This window comes from Hippocampus bargibanti, linkage group LG13 (genome assembly GCF_051943395.1).
Source record: "Hippocampus bargibanti isolate YZ-2025 linkage group LG13, ASM5194339v1, whole genome shotgun sequence".
NCBI classification, from domain to species: domain Eukaryota; kingdom Metazoa; phylum Chordata; class Actinopteri; order Syngnathiformes; family Syngnathidae; genus Hippocampus; species Hippocampus bargibanti.
Genome location: NC_142746.1, coordinates 9,124,518 through 9,138,390, shown reverse-complemented (window position 1 = coordinate 9,138,390; position 13,873 = coordinate 9,124,518). Strand labels below are relative to the sequence as shown.

General features: G+C 39.7%; 1 protein-coding gene and 1 long non-coding RNA gene across 2 annotated transcripts in view; one reads left to right on the top strand and one right to left on the bottom strand.

Moving 5' to 3' along the window:
* Positions 1-643: 643 nt before the first annotated feature.
* LOC148889247 (uncharacterized) lies at positions 644-8,709 on the bottom strand. The gene is made up of 3 exons (XR_016116818.1): positions 8,614-8,709; positions 6,600-6,810; positions 644-3,035 (listed from the first exon to the last, which is right to left on the bottom strand). It is a non-coding gene; the product is annotated as an uncharacterized LOC148889247 (long non-coding RNA).
* Positions 8,710-8,846: 137 nt separating this feature from the next.
* Positions 8,847-13,873, top strand: part of meis1b (Meis homeobox 1 b) — a 103,140-nt gene continuing 98,113 nt past the window's right edge. Inside the window, exons 1-5 of the mRNA XM_089011410.1 lie at positions 8,847-9,362; positions 10,311-10,531; positions 11,293-11,434; positions 11,576-11,626; positions 11,792-11,842. Of these exons, the coding sequence (XP_088867536.1) occupies positions 9,351-9,362; positions 10,311-10,531; positions 11,293-11,434; positions 11,576-11,626; positions 11,792-11,842 (477 nt within the window). The 5' untranslated portion in view covers positions 8,847-9,350. The remainder of the gene's footprint in view (positions 9,363-10,310; positions 10,532-11,292; positions 11,435-11,575; positions 11,627-11,791; positions 11,843-13,873) is intronic.

The following is a 13,873-nucleotide window of genomic DNA, read 5'->3' as shown; positions in this document are numbered from 1 at the left end:
AAGCAAGGCGGGCATGCCACCATAACAAAGGACGTCAAGCCTGTCACACACCAACGACGGTCGAATGGGAAGACAAATCACTTTCAGTCAAATCGACTCGGATGTCTCTGTGCTGCGTTGGTCTGCAACGATCTCTCGCGCTTGGGTAGATTCCTTTTTGGGAGCAAAGAGGTCAGAGGTGACATGAAATCCCAGAGGTAACTTCAGGAGGGTCTCCGTTGGACACGACATTTGGTACACCGCCGCATTAGATGTATTTATTCATTTTTTTGTGCACACATTTGAAAAGGTCAACATAATGGATCTGAAATATTAATCATTTATCATTGGGAGATATCCCATGGGATCCCATGAGATATAGGACCTGGGCTAACAGCACAACTTTAGTTTGCTGACGAAGCTCTTCGGATGAGGAAGGAAATATTTGACACCTTCAAAGAAGTACAGAAGTCCAAACCTTTTTGTACGACAGAGCCTACACAGACGCATTGATCATTTATCAAATCAGGTAATCACAATTAAGACTTGTGATTCAATCTGAGAAATTCCTTTTTTTTAATGTTGAGATTATTTTTTTGGTGAAGTGAGGAAACAGTCTTGTTGTCGTCCTCAATATGTATTTTAGCATTTTTTTAGATCTAATAATACTAAAAAATAATCCATCCAATAGTCCAAAAAGTGAGATATCGAAACGATGTGAAGAATGTCTCTCTGTTCCCATAGTTATTGGATTTTTATAATAATCACAGTAATAATAACCTGCATAATCTGCACCAATATTTCCTGATGCTAACTTTGAATAAAACAGTTAATTACAAATGATATATTGTATATAAAATAAAGTACATAGTGCAAAGGTTTCGGCGTGGAATACATTTGTATACTCACCATTATATTAGGGGATTTTTCTAAATAATCCACAACATTCTGGATTTTCTGTTAAAATTCACAGCTTTTTACATGAACAAAAAACAAATGTGTCTTTTTTAATATCTATTTATAAATAAATATGCTTTAATTGAAAAATAAATCACAAACAAAGTTCTCATCCCGTGACTATAAAGTGTCCTTGAGAGTTTTGAAAGGTGCTTAGAAATAAAATATATTCTTCTTCTTCTTTTCCTTTCGGCTTTTTCCCTCAGGGGTCGCCACAGCGAATCAATGTCCTCCATCTATCCCGGTTTTGTGCATCCTCTTCTCGCACACCAGCTACCTTCATGTCCTCTTTGACCACATCCATAAACCTCCTCTTCGGTCTTCCTCTCGGTCTCCTGCCTGGCAGTTCAAGACTCAGCATCCTTCTCCCGATATAGTTATTATATTTTTAAAATCATGAAGCGCAAGTGTTGACAAGAGAATGCCATTCCACTTGTAGCCCGCAGGGCCGCTCACACCCGTTTAGCACCCGCGTTCTCGCAACCAGAAAAGCAAAATTAAAGCAGTGACATAATACAGCTACAAAACTTTGATGAATACACTGATTTTTTAAAAATATTTTCATATTAGCTGAATCCAAAAATAAGAATCATCTGGCATTTGGTTTAAAGACTCATCTGCTGCACAGTAAAACAAAGGGCCTTTAAAAATGAAATTATTACTTGGCGTTGGAAAATTACAAATCTTTCCTGAGGCTAAAAATAGTGACTTGCTCAACAATAAAACCTGAACTTTCTGTAAAGGTTTTTTAAGGGGGTGGTCATGAAAAGTTTTATTTATGGGAATTCCACCCTAAATCATGCTACGGGTCTTGCAACTCTTGGCCGTTGTTGCAAATGGTATCGCGGTACGGTCATTGTGCAATTGATGTCCTGCAAAAACAACATTTTCCGCAACACCACAGCACATTCACTGTTTAACCTAATGCACATACTGAAAGCAAATGACTTATATAAATGTATATGATATTGTATTATGTTTTCCAATGATATCAATGGGATCGCGATACAGAGCTATTTTATGTATATTGCAAGAAAATAATCTACGCTGCGTGAAAATACTTCATGGTGCATAGGTAACACCATTTTTTTGAAGTTTTAATTTTTAACACAATGCAATTTGCTCTAATTACATTGCGATGATAATCCAATTGCCATACAATTAACTGGTATTGTGATACTGTGAATCTTGTATGTGTTTTGTATTATTACATTCCAAAATTTATACTTATATTCACAAATGAATACTGTTTCTACCCCGGTTAAGCATGACGCTTCGTACTGATGTCACGTTTATTGTGGAACACTTGGAACATCGTGAAAACGTGTCCACCTTATTAACTGAAAGTAGATACACTTTTACGGAAACTTTAGACAGTCGTTCTCTCTCTCTAGCAGTTCCTCTCGTTCTGTCTCTCTAGCGATTACTCTCGTATATCGAAACACATGACACAGAAGCGGAAGTGATAATGACAAAACATAAATAAAATATTGAAAACGATTTTAAGAAAAACACACATATAAAGGTTCACATAGAAACGTTAACTTTTACAGAACTATATATAAATATATATATTGTCATGGCAACCAATGACAATATACCCGCCAGTTACAAATACAGATCATCAAATCATTAAAGCAACATTTTGTTGCACGTGAATAAACTCTAACACCTTATTGTCATCATATGTTGTTGACACACTTAAGTGTCTTTCAAGTGGACATAAAAGCAATACTTGATGACACTCCGATATTATTTTGTGGAGATGTCCAATCCAAACTCAAATTGTCATTTTATTTATTTTTTTTTTTGTTAAGTCCGCCAGGCGTTTGCCACTCATGATGAATCTTCACACCAGCATCCTCTCCTTCCCTCTTCCTTGACTCAGCCGCTCTCCCCGCGTCCTTTCTCGCGTCTCCATCCCTTGCCTCCCTCCCTCGGAGGTGCTGATCAATTCACAGTCTCCCTGCAAGGTGTGACCACCCCTCACCCATGCATCCCGTCTGTCCTCACCCTCAACTCTTTTTGGTGAGGGGGCCAGGGGAGGCAAGAGATGATCTTCCAAGCGTGTGAAGCCATTAGAACACCTGAAACACAAGCTGCAGTGGCAAATGTTGAGTGAGGGTAGAAGGAGGATCCGATGGAGGAGGGGAACGTGGGATGAGGTTAATTCGCCAGTCTGATATGTCACCATTGGTCACAATGTGAGAATGGATTTTATTTTCGATAAGCAAAAGGACTGATGTATTTCCATCCTTAAAGCTCTCCATCATTCCACACATATAAATATGCTCTCCTGTACTTTCTATATTATATTGGGTATTCCTTACACCCAAAATCCCCGTCCACTACTCATTTGACATTTAAGCAGCGAATTCTGAAATGTAAAAACTCTGCCTTCAAATGAGTATTTTGACGTGGACAAGTTAGTCAATACAGTTAAGTTAGACAGTATCTCTACACTTTTCGTTGCTCACTGTGGGCTCGATAATGCTGTGTCCCCGCAAAGGGATACAAACTACAGGAATACCCAGATTAGCTTTGTGCTATCCAGAAGCTATATTTGATTATACCAGCCTGAGTTTTAGGTAAATGTGCCAAAAATGAAAACTTCATTTTGATTATAACACCAATAAAGTGCTTTATCTCCACCATACGTGGTCACAAGCGTTGAAGCAATCTTAATATTCACTACTTATGAAACACATTGGATTGTACACTGTCAAAACAGTTTCAGCCTATGGGAATGTATTCCCTTTTTAGTTGAAAATAACTTACTTTAAGCTCCAGGATCTTTCGCTCTACAATGGGTTAATGGCAAAATGCAGCCATATACTTTGGGTCAATTTTAAATTAATCCACTTTCATCATACCTGCTCGTAGCTGGCGTTAAGCTAACCTGAGTATTCCTGTATTTGGTCTCCCTTTGTGAGGACGGCGTAGGGAGGCAGACAGTGAGCAATGAAAGGTGTTAAGGCATCGCCGACCTGGACTTTATTGACTAACTACTCCATGGTTGAATTTCATTCTTTTTTGAAGGCGAGGTGCTTTCCCACAAAACCTACACTGCCCGTGTAACATTCTCCAGCAAGCTTTGCACTTTCTGCAGTTTCCTATGTTCTGCGAGGATACAATATGATGTGAAGGGATACAGGAATGTAATGCGACATTTACAATATAATTCTTTTTATAATACATTATGATGTGATTTCTTTTCCATATATGACGTTATTCGGTTTGATGAGATACGTAATAATATACCCCAACTAAGATCCGATGTGATGTGCTTGACTCCAATTGCAAAGTGATGCGATAAATGATGTAATACGTCATTTTACAATTACACTAAATCATATGACACAATGCGATACCGTACCTTTTATTGTCTCATGATGTTATTGGGAACAGTCAATCTTTTAATGTTGCCTGATTACTTTTATAACTCCATATTTGACACCAAGCGAGGCAAAAATTTCACACAGTACACACAGAAGTTAGTTACCCTGTAGTCTAGACATCAAAAGTGCGGCGTGCCTCGCAAGCTAATAGATACGTGTGTGGAGAGGGAGTGATGGGGGGGGGTTTAGCCATGATGCGCTGATGCGTTGGCACTCCTTTATCATGAATGACGCCACACCTCGCAGCGTGTTTGACACGTTGCATGTGCACTTCACAATTAATTTGGAATTGGGTTTCCAGAGAGAACGGCATACCGACAACTCAACTGTGTGAAAGAGTGTCAACTGCCGCACCAGATGTTTTTTTTTTCCTTTATGCCGAGTAAGCAAGTTAACTTCACAGACACGCTTGACATTTGCAATAAAAAAGACAAACACACAAGACGCTCAGTTAAGCCTTTGATAAATATTTTATTTGGTTTAAAGATTAGAGGACAAATACATTTTATTGACATATAGCCAGACACATCACATGAGGGCATATGCACCGTGTAAAAATTTACAATCAAGAAATTGTGTTTTTATCCAGATAATAATACTCACTTTTGATCTGATTTATTCCAGCAAACATTCAGTCACATGAATACACACCTTGGAGTTATGAATATTTGAGTCTCTCAAAAAGTAGTTCTTATTGTTATTATTATTTGTAGTAGTAGTAGTGCTGTTTGCTGTGTTGTAACTTCTACATCTACCATGAAAATGACTTCATACATTTTTTGAATGTGTTTAAAAATATATTCCAATCACGCAAGATTTGCACAAGAGTACAGCTTATTGTTTTGATAACTTTTCTTAATATTTTGCCCTGAAATTACCACATTGTTCGGGACAGCTTGCAATTACGACGCAGTGTCGTTTTATACTGATCATGCAAACTTTTAATTGTTTTTAATTAATTATAGGAATACATACCAGGGAAAAAACGTGTTGTTTTTTAATGCCATTTGGTCTGATATATTATCATGTTCCACCTCTAACTAATATTTTTGTTTTAAAATAAATTTGCGCCATATGTATCCATTAAATAAATACTACTACTACTACTACTACTACTAATAATAATAATAATAATAATTTATTATTGCATGCACATCTTAGACTCATGTTATGACTGGATGACCATCGTGCATTTTCTACATTGCACAGTCTTCTTCTTTTCCTTTCGGCTTTTCCCTTCAAGAGGTCGCCACAGCAAATCGGTGTCCTCCATCTTTAGAGGTTTGATCCGCATGTTTGTTTTGGCCAAGCTTTTACGTCGGATGCCCTTCCTGACACAACCATCTGTATTTATCCGTGGTTGCTTGTTAACGATGGGTATGCCATTCCCTTCTTCTCCGCGAGGAGGCGCACACGATTAAGTATTCATGTGTGTGAGAAGCGAAAGGAAGGAGACGCACTGAAACGCTTCAAAAGGAAGTCAGGCAGACGTTCATAAAATTGGAACGAAATACTAATCGTGAACTCGATGTAGATGTTGGGCTCATTAAACAAACTGCATTTGTATTATTTTGCGCCACACCAAGAAAAAAAATGTGCTTCATGTTAAAATGTTGATCAATTGAATTAAAAAAGAAAACACTCCGTTGAAAATTGAGCCATCTAATATTGATGTTATTTTGACTTCATTCATGTTAGTATTTCAAAGTAAAACAATCCGGATATGAGAGGGGAAATTTATATCATTTTCCCATTTCATTTTACTTTTGAGGGACTGATAACTTTAGTTCGAAAGTCGGGGTGCATGTTTGCTGATTGCAACACGTTTGAACTCACTTTGACACCTTCCGATGAACAGTTAGTGTGGAATGTAAAAAATGCACGCAAAACTGGAAACAGTCATTTTCTTTAAAATAAAGAATTCTCCCTCCCACTTCAAAACAACACCACACTTTAAACGCAACACTATTCTGACTTGTATTGTTTGTCTTTCGGGCTGATTTTATTGAAGCTCATCAACGAGGCTGGAGAAAGTGGAGCCTGGCGTTTATATAGACGCTAATTGAAGTCGCCTAATGACTTTCAAACGCCTTTAGCTTTGCTTTACTGCCCGACCAGATGCTCATTGGACCGACCCCCTTGTGTGTCCAGGTCTTAGCTAGACTTCCCCTACAATTCCACTTCAAACACATCCAGTCAATTTAAAGAACACAGTCGTACTTAAAATGCTTTAGGGAAAAAATCTAAATGACGAATCATACTCACCAGTTATTTCGAACTTTGGTCGTTTCGGTTGAGCGTACAAGTCCGTCATGCGTCCTGGTCGACTCCGAGAGGAGGACTGAAGGAAGTACTTGAAGAAGGAGCCCGAACACGCCTCTTCCCCGCGTACCTCGTCGCCCCCCGAGTCGGCCTTCTCAAGCCATCGTCCCTCGCTGAATGTGACGGACGACTTTCCAGCCACCAAAGAAGCAGCCTGGAACGTACGCACCCGCCCCCACATTAATATTAGCAGAACTATCATGATCAATAAATACGTACATACGGTCACTCAAATGATGACGCCATGCTGTGCACTGCAGAAATTACGTTTATTGAACGTTGCATCATTTCTCATCTATATTTTACAACACAAAATAGAATGTATACATTGGGGGAATGTGACGTCAAGATTTAAAATAATGCCATATAGTAGCTCGATGTGAATTTCTAAATCTGTAAAAATGATGACACCACTATTTTAAAGTTCTGCTGCTATCGAGCTATTATCAACATAAATCACACTTCTCTTATCCAGTATATTAATCCATGTAATGGGAAATGTGAGGACAGAACTCGTCAAAGACCTTTCTTCATACAGAAATTACATTTCTTGCGGCGTCGTAAAATGTGACGTCACTATATCATGAGGGGAATCTGACTACATGCAGATGTCATTGATTGCATTTTATTACCTTAATGCAAGAAATATGACTTCACGATCACTTTGTCACTAAATATCGCAGACAAATTTGTTACATGCATGCAAATGAATTATAGCGTCATAAGTTAAAGTATATCATATTGTATTTGACTATGCTTTCTATCCTCAGATATGCTAATTACGTCGTTCAACGATCGATGTTGAGATCACATGTATTGCATTTTAACAGTCCACCCATTTATTGTACACGCATTTATTGTTTTTTTTTGCCAGCTCAGTTCCCACTTTATGTGCATATGACGAATATCGATGACGTCCCTCAGACGAGACAAATCAGAAAACCTTGATTTGTCTCACAATGAACATTCCCAAGCATCATAACATGAAATTGGGGGCGTTATCGTACTTTTGCATATGAGCATATCCTAACTATTGAGGCAATAAAGTACAACTTAGTGACAACTTAACGTATTTCGAATGCATTTGAAGACAAATAATGCTGATTTTTAAGTATCAATAAAATAACTAACCAAGCATGCATATAGTTTAATTGGATAAATTGTGGCTAAAAAGTGAAATCACATGGAATAATTCTTTTCAGTCGTGCACGTTTATTATTGAGCATTTATTATCACGCCCCCTCACCACCACCCAAACACACACATCAAATTGACCACCAACAAGCGCCACAATGTTGTAAATAAACTGAAAGTCCGGTGATGATGATGTGCTTGCTTTTGCACATTCTCGCCAATAACCTCGGACCAATCAATCAATCATTCCGCGAATCGATCGCGGGACAGCCATTCCCAGCGCCTCCCTCCAACATCCCCTTCTGGGGCCCGCTACCATTGGCCAGAGCGCCGGCCCTGGATTGGACTGACCTATTCGGCTCACCAGCAGGGGTGGATGAGTGGCAGCCAGTTGGCAAACTACTTCCGAATCATGATTTAACAACAAACGAAGGCGGCCAACAAAACATATTCTGTGGCATCTCTTCACACGATGGACTCATTCTTCAATGTTACACACCGCGAAACCTGACATGTAAAAGAGAAACAAAACTTTGTCGCAGCAGGCAACGAGAGCCCCCGAAACCGGTCAGACATGACTAGTTAGGTGGTAAGAATGTCACGCATTACATCACATAGCGCATTATTTGCAACAATGAATGAATTGTTCATGTTCTTTAGATGATGTGAGTAGTGGCGATTTATTCTGCGTCCATTTCAATGACATACGCGGCAAAGTTCTGCTAATTTTGGCCGTAAATGAGCGCATCGGGTGCATTAAAATAGCGATTTTTTAACGAACTCTGGTTTTTCGTCCCCATACCCCGAGAATGGGACTACTTGCCGCAGTCCGTCACCACGAGTTCGGGCCAGAAACGCTTCCGGATTCGAGTCCAGACAGACCTACGCGCGCACACAACTCGCACGCATCCTCATAAACACGCCACACGGTTCCTTTAAGAAAAGCTTCGAGTCGGAATGATGAGCCCTCCTCCTCCTTCTCTGCATCCACCACCACCACCTCCTCCTCCTTCTCCTCCTCCTCTAGAGCTCTTCCACTCCACTATGCATAAGTAAATCAAGACGCGGGAGAGCGGGCAGCCAGCAGCCGCCGAAGCCAGGAACGGACGCTACATTCCCGGCCGCGAGTGGGAGCTACGAGCCGGTGTTCGATCCAGCGGACCAAAACCAGTGAAGGAACCCCGCCAACGAGCAACCAACGCCGGACACACGGGGATCCTAAAACGAGCCATGAGACCCACTGGGTGTCTTTTAAGGCTTTGAATTATTTTGTTTTTGGGGGGTAAAGGGGGCACTCGAAGCGAGAAGGAGATCCGAGGATCGACTCCCCTCGGTCGGGTTCAACTTGGCCGGCACCGTGGTGGCTGGAGGAGAGAAGAGCCCCCAAACCACAATCCCCAAGGATTTTGCACATTTCATTTTGCATTATTTTTATGTTGGCTTTTTTTCAATGTAACACAAACTCCCTTCAATTTTTGTTTGGATTTTCAAATTCGCCGTGCAAGGCTGGCTTCCGAGTGGATTTAAGTGGGGCTGGAATCACGAACGGCGTGCAGGCTTATGGCGCAAAGGGTACGTACAACCAAAGCAAGCAGCCAACCCCGCGCTGACGACACGAAAAAAGTTAGTTTTAGTGGTTGTTGTTTTTTTTTATATTGGGATATCCAACATTACGCACGGACGACCTTGTTTTGCATTGCACCCCCAACATCCACCCTACTCGCACGCGCATACATCTACACACTGCTTTCTTGGACGTGTTTTTGCAGATGACTTGTGACAGCACTCCGTGCATTTTTCTTGGTGACAAACCTCAAACATTTATTTGTCTCGCGACTTGAGATGTCCTCGCAACGCCCCCTCGCTCACACCCCTCCACTATCTTTCATAAAATGCATGAAACGTACGATTAGAAAGTCATATTTCATCGAGAAATTACTACTAATATAATTTCATTGACACACTGTGCAAAAATCTGTCACGCTGACTTGCTTTTGCACCTGGTCGCCCGGAGGCTTTTTGTCTCTTGTTTTCCAAATAACTTTCCAATCAACACCGTAAGACTTAGTTTAAAATGTTCTAAACCAAGCAACACTTTGTCCAATGCAAGTGAGTACACGGTCTTGCAAAGACATATTTTAGTGATAAATATGCTTACTTATACTCTATTTTAAGATTGAAAAGCTTCAAAAGTCCGCATACGCACATCATTACTGATAAGTTAATTTTGCTAATTCCACTAGTCCAATCTTTTACATCGCGGCATGAGACAAAACGTCCATGTGAAAAAAGTTAGATTTTAGGAATAGCCCACTTCAATGTTATTTTAAGCAGTTCCAAAAGTAACAATTGGTGTGTTTGAATTAAATCACTTGGCATGTCATTATCTTCGGCTAAAATAGTCCCCCTTTTTCTTGTTTCAAAATACTTTTTTAAATTGACATAAACGCTACTTGAATAATAATTGCATTTGTGAGTTTAATAGTGCAATTCTCGTGTGTTTGTGTCTTTCCGGTGCAGTACGAAGACTTGCCCCACTACGGGATGGACGGAGTGGGCATCCCGACGACCATGTACGGCGATCCGCACGGCGCGCGCTCCATGCAGGCCGTGCACCTCAACCACGGGCCCCAGCTGCACGCGCACCAGTACCCGCACACGGCGCACACCAACACCATGCCCCCAAGCATGGGCTCGTCGGTAAATGACGCGCTCAAGAGGGACAAGGACGCCATATACGGGTACGAGCTCCGGAGGGATTTGAGTGGGGGACTTCCGAAAGGTTCAGCGGGGAGCTCGGCTTGAGTTACCCGGGGACAGCGAGGGTTTGGCGGGCTGGGCTCCCTCGGCGTGTCGCGGAGTCGCGGTGGATTTCGGTGTCCCTTTTTTTAAACCGGGCTGAGTATATTTTGTCATTTGAGATAATATACACTTTTATGCGTTGTTATAAAAGCAAATTGCGTATTTAAATAACAATTTAAATAAATTTGAAATATTACAACCCATTGCTAATTTAATTAATCACAGCCCATTAAAAATGGAATCTGCGTTTTTATTCAGACTAGTGCTGGCTTGTTCATACACTTTTTATGCCTGTTTAAAATTTACAGAAAATATATTGTTGTGACATAAAGTGATTGTTTAAAATATATCTACATAGTTTCCAACTTGTTACCATTGCTCAACCTCATTCTTTATATTCTGTTAACTAAACACACTTCACGTGTACGTACATGACATGCAGAATTGTGTTTCACTTTGCAGCCTCTCTGCATGCATGAATGCATACAGGCTCCCTACGGGGAAATCGTTGCAAAAATAAAACTATATATAAATACATATTATGGGGCGGGAGGGGGTGGGGGCATGGCTGCCCAAATCCAGCCTGCAGTCATCTTGACCCCAGCGCTGACATTTGCTATTGTGTGCTCATACTCTCTAAATGTGTGTGTGTGCGCGTTTGTGTGTATTGGTGTATGTGTGTATATGTGTTACTATTCAGGCATCCCCTGTTCCCTCTGCTTGCACTGATTTTCGAGAAATGTGAATTAGCAACGTGCACCCCCAGAGAGCCCGGCGTGGCGGGAGGGGACGTATGCTCGTCAGAGTCCTTCAACGAGGACATCGCTGTGTTTGCCAAACAGGTCAGCAGGCAGCCCCAAAAGCACTAAAAATCAATTCAGAGAAAAATCATCAGGGAGGGGGCTAAATATCTTTTAATACCGGTGTTGGTGGTATGTGATGTGTTTTTTGACTTGATTATCACATGACTTCTTGGTTTTTAGATTCGTGCAGAAAAACCTTTATTTTCATCAAATCCAGAATTGGATAATCTGGTAAGTCACGTTAAATTGTTTTGTTGTGACGTTTGCATGTTTTCATCTTTTCTAGACTGCACTTTATCCAACAAATATAAACCACATCGTTTGATGTGAAGTTTAGTTAAACAAAAAGTAGGCACTAATTGCGTTCATTTGCATATATTTTTTCCGTGTTTGCAGATGATTCAAGCCATTCAAGTGTTGCGGTTTCACCTGTTGGAGCTGGAAAAGGTAAGAAATGGAAATCTGATTTCAGATCTCCTTCTCTGTCTTCATAATTTGCATCACTGTTTTTACGATTCACTTATAATTAGCATTCAAATCAATCATTCCACCCCCAAGCACCTGACCCACACCTGCACATTAATCACCATTGCCAAACACTTTTTGGTCCATTTTTCTACAAGTCTTGCTATATTTTTTATTTCGGGGTGGGTGGATGCGGTTCTCGTCCAGTCCAGGGGTACTCGAAATCTGATCGTCACGCAGGGGTGGCTGCTGGTGGGATTTTTCACATGCGTGTTAAGTTCGTCGTGGCCCATGTGACCCTCGTGTCGCTGCCAATTTTTGGGGTTATCTCCCTCCTGGGGGGGGGGGGGGGGGAGGCGAGATGAAGTGGGTGAAGTGGGCAGTGATCTTGCACTGCCCTGGCTACCCCATTAGGTACATCTGCATGCACAGATCTAGCATCCGCTATATGATGAGCGTTATTTTGACTGTTAGGAGCACAGAGGACATCCAAATATAAGAAATACTTCATTCTTGTCAACTTTGTCATCTTGGATTGATTATTTTTCTACAAAACGACAGTAAAGATGTGCAGAATAGTTTCTCCCGAGATAAATATGATGATGATTTGTCAAAGAAATGGGACTACAAACTACTCATAGTCATATGTCTCTTTCTTTCTTTCTATCTTTCTTTCTTTCTTTCTTTCTTTCTTTCTTTCTTTCTTTCTTTCTTTCTTTCTTTCTTTCTTTCTTTCTTTCTTTCTTTCTTTCTTTCTTTCTTTCTTTCTTTCTTTCTTTCTTTCTTTCTTATAAACAGCAAAGCAAGTGTAAGAGCCAGGACATTTCAAGCACCCCTAAACATTAGACCTAATTCATTCGTATGATCCTTTTTTTTAGCCCCTAAGATTGGTGTTTTAGATGAATTTAAAAAAAGTTAGTTGAATATCATCGACTTACATCTTTGCTTTCAAATGTCTCTTTGGCTAATTCCTGGTGGCTTGTCTTACACCGTGCATGCCTGTTTGAGGGCGGCTCCTCAATAATTTGGTTGCCGTACTTTGGAAAGGTTAATCCATTTTTTAGTTCCCAAAAAGCAGCCCGGCTGGACCCGAAAATATTAACTGATGATTGGTTTTATGTTTTTATTGTTATTGATTTTCATTTTTTTGAATGGTGTGTTGTCTCAAGTGGTTCCTAATAATTTGGCTTAGGGTACAAGTACGACAGAGGAGGTCAAACATTTTTTTTTTTTTTTGTCTTGGCGAATACACTGCAAGTGTGCCCTGCATGGCAGTGATTTATTTTATTGTGACACCCCCCCCCACGCCCCCCCAAAAGTTGCATGAATGCAGTCTACTGTCCTTGTTGTGTAAGATTAACTTTTATGTGGGTAATTTCTTGCTGCCTGTTTTGTGGTTTGGGGGCTGTTGCTAATATTTTGGTTGGGACTTTGGAAGTTTGATTGATTATTTGTTGTTATTTTTATTTATTTATTTTTAAGTGCTAGCTCATGGCGTGCTGCTTTGGGATAGTTAATATCTTGGTCAGTAATTGTTGTTCTTTTTTAATGATTCAAACAAATGTTGCTCTCATTTGGGATTTTTTTTTTTACATTTTTGTTAATGAGTAAATTATTTATAAAATATATATATATATATATATAAATACATTATACATATATATATAAATACATTATATATATATATAAATACATTATATATATATAAATACATTATATATATATATATATATATATATATATATATATATATATAATTACAATTTTAATGTTTTTTTGGCCAAACATGAAGTTAGCTTTTTACCTCATGAGAACTTTGATATTTTTATTTAAAAAAAAATCCAAAGTGACTTCAACATACGATGCTCTGCCATTGGAGTATTGCCATTCCTTACAGAATATTTAATGTGTCCTCTTATTTTTTTATGTCGACAAAGGCGTGCGAGTAAGTCTTTTTCTAATTTTTCCTCATGACGTAGGAGTCATAAATATTTTGATCCTATTTTTTTTCAC